At 54.8% G+C, this 4,613-nt stretch overlaps 1 protein-coding gene across 1 annotated transcript in view; it reads right to left on the minus strand.

Moving 5' to 3' along the window:
• LYPD1 (LY6/PLAUR domain containing 1) overlaps positions 1 to 3,802 on the minus strand; it is a 173,973-nt gene extending 170,171 nt beyond the window's left edge. Inside the window, exon 1 of the mRNA XM_068246341.1 lies at positions 3,723 to 3,802. Coding sequence (XP_068102442.1) covers positions 3,723 to 3,771 — 49 coding nt within the window. The 5' untranslated portion in view covers positions 3,772 to 3,802. The remainder of the gene's footprint in view (positions 1 to 3,722) is intronic.
• Between the last annotated feature and the right edge of the window lie 811 nt (positions 3,803 to 4,613).

Here is a 4,613-nt window from a genome sequence, read left to right on the forward strand (position 1 = left end):
GTGGGTGATGAGAGGAGGAGATGAGGGGGGTAGTGGAAGGATAAGGCTGGTCGGGGATAGCTGATGATGAGGTAGTAGTGGGTGATGAGAGGAGGAGATGATGGGGGTAGTGGAAGGATAAGGCTGGTCGGGGGATAGATGATGATGAGGTAGTAGTGGGTGATGAGAGGAGGAGATGATGGGGGTAGTGGAAGGATAGGGCTGGTCGGAGATAGCTGATGATGAGGTAGTAGTGGGTGATGAGAGGAGGAGATGATGGGGGTAGTGGAAGGATAAGGCTGGTCGGGGGATAGATGATGATGAGGTAGTAGTGGGTGATGAGAGGAGGAGATGATGAGGGTAGTGGAAGGATAAGGCTGGTCGGGGATAGATGATGATGAGGTAGTAGTGGGTGATGAGAGGAGGAGATGATGGGGGTAGTGGAAGGATAAGGCTGGTCGGGGGATAGATGATGATGAGGTAGTAGTGGGTGATGAGAGGAGGAGATGATGAGGGTAGTGGAAGGATAAGGCTGGTCGGGGATAGATGATGATGAGGTAGTAGTGGGTGATGAGAGGAGGAGATGATGGGGGTAGTGGAAGGATAAGGCTGGTCGGGGGATAGCTGATGATGAGGTAGTAGTGGGTGATGAGAGGAGGAGATGATGGGGGTAGTGGAAGGATAGGGCTGGTCGGGGGATAGATGATGATGAGGTAGTAGTGGGTGATGAGAGGAGGAGATGATGGGGGTAGTGGAAGGATAAGGCTGGTCGGGGATAGATGATGATGAGGTAGTAGTGGGTGATGAGAGGAGGAGATGATGGGGGTAGTGGAAGGATAAGGCTGGTCGGGGGATAGCTGATGATGAGGTAGTAGTGGGTGATGAGAGGAGGAGATGATGGGGGTAGTGGAAGGATAAGGCTGGTCGGGGATAGCTGATGATGAGGTAGTAGTGGGTGATGAGAGGAGGAGATGATGGGGGTAGTGGAAGGATAAGGCTGGTCGGGGATAGCTGATGATGAGGTAGTAGTGGGTGATGAGAGGAGGAGATAATGGGGGTAGTGGAAGGATAAGGCTGGTCGGGGATAGCTGATGATGAGGTAGTAGTGGGTGATGAGAGGAGGAGATGATGGGGGTAGTGGAACGATAAGGCTGGTCGGGGGATAGATGATGATGAGGTAGTAGTGGGTGATGAGAGGAGGAGATGATGGGGGTAGTGGAAGGATAAGGATGGTCGGGGGATAGATGATGATGAGGTAGTAGTGGGTGATGAGAGGAGGAGATGATGAGGGTAGTGGAAGGATAGGGCTGGTCGGGGATAGCTGATGATGAGGTAGTAGTGGGTGATGAGAGGAGGAGATGATGGGGGTAGTGGAAGGATAGGGCTGGTCGGGGATAGCTGATGATGAGGTAGTAGTGGGTGATGAGAGGAGGAGATGATGGGGGTAGTGGAAGGATAAGGCTGGTCGGGGGATAGATGATGATGAGGTAGTAGTGGGTGATGAGAGGAGGAGATGATGGGGTAGTGGAAGGATAGGGCTGGTCGGGGATAGCTGATGATGAGGTAGTAGTGGGTGATGAGAGGAGGAGATGATGGGGTAGTGGAAGGATGGGGCTGGTCGGGGATAGCTGATGATGAGGTAGTAGTGGGTGATGAGAGGAGGAGATGATGGGGGTAGTGGAAGGATAAGGCTGGTCGGGGATATATGATAATGAGGTAGTAGTGGGTGATGAGAGGAGGAGATGATGGGGGTAGTGGAAGGATAAGGCTGGTCGGGGGATAGCTGATGATGAGGCAGTAGTGGGTGATGAGATGATGGGATGATGGGGGTAGTGGAAGGATAAGGCTGGTCGGGGATAGCTGATGATGAGGTAGTAGTGGGTGATGAGAGGAGGAGATGATGGGGGTAGTGGAAGGATAAGGCTGGTCGGGGGATAGCTGATGATGAGGTAGTAGTGGGTGATGAGAGGAGGAGATGATGAGGGTAGTGGAAGGATAAGGCTGGTCGGGGGATAGCTGATGATGAGGTAGTAGTGGGTGATGAGAGGAGGAGATGATGGGGGTAGTGGAAGGATAGGGCTGGTCGGGGGATAGATGATGATGAGGTAGTAGTGGGTGATGAGAGGAGGAGATGATGGGGGTAGTGGAAGGATAAGGCTGGTCGGGGGATAGATGATGATGAGGTAGTAGTGGGTGATGAGAGGAGGAGATGATGGGGGTAGTGGAAGGATAAGGCTGGTCGGGGGATAGATGATGATGAGGTAGTAGTGGGTGATGAGAGGAGGAGATGATGAGGGTAGTGGAAGGATAAGGCTGGTCGGGGGATAGATGATGATGAGGTAGTAGTGGGTGATGAGAGGAGGAGATGATGGGGGTAGTGGAAGGATAAGGCTGGTCGGGGGATAGATGATGATGAGGTAGTAGTGGGTGATGAGAGGAGGAGATGATGAGGGTAGTGGAAGGATAAGGCTGGTCGGGGATAGCTGATGATGAGGTAGTAGTGGGTGATGAGAGGAGATGATGAGGGTAGTGGAAGGATAAGGCTGGTCGGGGGAAAGATGATGATGAGGTAGTAGTGGGTGATGAGAGGAGGAGATGATGGGGGTAGTGGAAGGATAAGGCTGGTCGGGGATAGCTGATGATGAGGTAGTAGTGGGTGATGAGAGGAGAGGAGATGATAAGGGTAGTGGAAGGATAAGGCTGGTCGGGGATAGATGATGATGAGGTAGTAGTGGGTGATGAGAGGAGGAGATGATGGGGGTAGTGGAAGGATAAGGCTGGTCGGGGATAGCTGATGATGAGGTAGTAGTGGGTGATGAGAGGAGAGGAGATGATGAGGGTAGTGGAAGGATAAGGCTGGTCGGGGGATAGATGATGATGAGGTAGTAGTGGGTGATGAGAGGAGGAGATGATGGGGGTAGTGGAAGGATAAGGCTGGTCGGGGGATAGCTGATGATGAGGTAGTAGTGGGTGATGAGAGGAGGAGATGATGGGGGTACTTTTACCTGGGGGGATGATGAGGGTAGTAGTGGGTGATGAGATGAGGTGATGATGGGGGTACTGTTGCCCGGGTTGATGATGAGGGTAGTAGTGGGTAATGAGAGGAGGTGATGATGGGGGTACTGTTGCCCGGGTTGATGATGAGGGTAGTAGTGGGTGATGAGAGGAGGTGATGGGGGTACTGTTGCCCGGGATGATGATGAGGGTAGTAGTAGTGGGTGATGAGAGGAGGTGATGATGGGGGTACTGTTGCCCTGGTTGATGATGAGTGTAGTAGTGGGTGATGAGAGGAGGTGATGATGGGGGTACTGTTGCCCGGGATGATGATGAGGGTAGTAGTGGGTGATGAGAGGAGGTGATGATGGGGGTACTGTTGCCCGGGTTGATGATGAGGGTAGTAGTGGGTGATGAGAGGAGGTGATGATGGGGGTACTGTTGCCCGGGTTGATGATGAGGGCAGTAGTGGGTGATGAGAGGAGGTGATGGGGGTACTGTTGCCCGGGATGATGATGAGGGTAGTAGTAGTGGGTGATGAGAGGAGGTGATGATGGGGGTACTGTTGCCCGGGATGATGATGAGGGTAGTAGTGGGTGATGAGAGGAGGTGATGATGGGGGTACTGTTGCCCGGGTTGATGATGAGGGTAGTAGTGGGTGATGAGAGGAGGTGATGATGGGGGTACTGTGGGCAGCAGAAGACCTCAGGGTGGTGGGGTGATGGGCAGGAGACAGTAGGGGACAGTACCTGCACCCAGCAGCCCGCAGCACGCCGCACACATCAGCTGGATCCACATGGTGAGTCCTGCACGAGATCCCGGGAGGTCTCCGCTCTCTCCGCGCTTCTCAGCATCTCCGGCTCCAGCATCGGCGCAAGCCCCGCCCCCTCCCGCCCAGCCCCGCCCCCTCTGCATCACCCCCGCCCGCCTCCTCCATCCTCCCAGCGCGATCCGCCTGCCTCCTCTAATATATATCTATATATCCGGGCTGCTGTTGCCTCCGTGTGTCCTGTGTGCCTCCTCTATCCCTGTGTTCCGTGCCTCCTCCCTGCTGCTGCCTCCTCTGTCCATGTGTCCCGTGTGCCTCCGCTATCCATGTGTCCTGTGCCTCCTCCCTGCTGCCTCCTCTATCCATGTGTCCTGTGCCCCCTCTCTGCTGCTGCTTCCTCTATCCATGTGTCATGTGTGCCTCCGCTATCTATGTGTCCCATACCTCCTGCCTGCTGCCCCCTCTATCCATGTGTCCTGTGTGCCTCCTCTATCCTCCCTGCGCGATCCTCCTGCCTCCTCTATATATCTATATATCCGGGCTGCTGCTGCCTCCGTGTGTCCTGTGTGCCTCCTCTATCCCTGTGTTCCGTGCCTCCTCCCTGCTGCTGCCTCCGCTATCCATGTGTCCTGTGCCTCCTCCCTGGTGCTGCCTCCTCTGTTCATGTGTCCCGTGTGCCTCCGCTATCTATGTGTCCCCATACCTCCTCCCTGGTGCTGCCTCCTCTGTTCATGTGTCCCGTGTGCCTCCGCTATCTATGTGTCCCGTGTGCCTCCGCTATCCATGTGTCCTGTGCCCCCTCTCTGCTGCTGCCTCCTCTATCCATGTGTCCCGTACCTCCTCCCTATCCATGTGTCCTGTGTGCCTCCGC

The sequence above is a fragment of the Hyperolius riggenbachi genome, chromosome 7, assembly GCF_040937935.1.
Source record: "Hyperolius riggenbachi isolate aHypRig1 chromosome 7, aHypRig1.pri, whole genome shotgun sequence".
NCBI classification, from domain to species: domain Eukaryota; kingdom Metazoa; phylum Chordata; class Amphibia; order Anura; family Hyperoliidae; genus Hyperolius; species Hyperolius riggenbachi.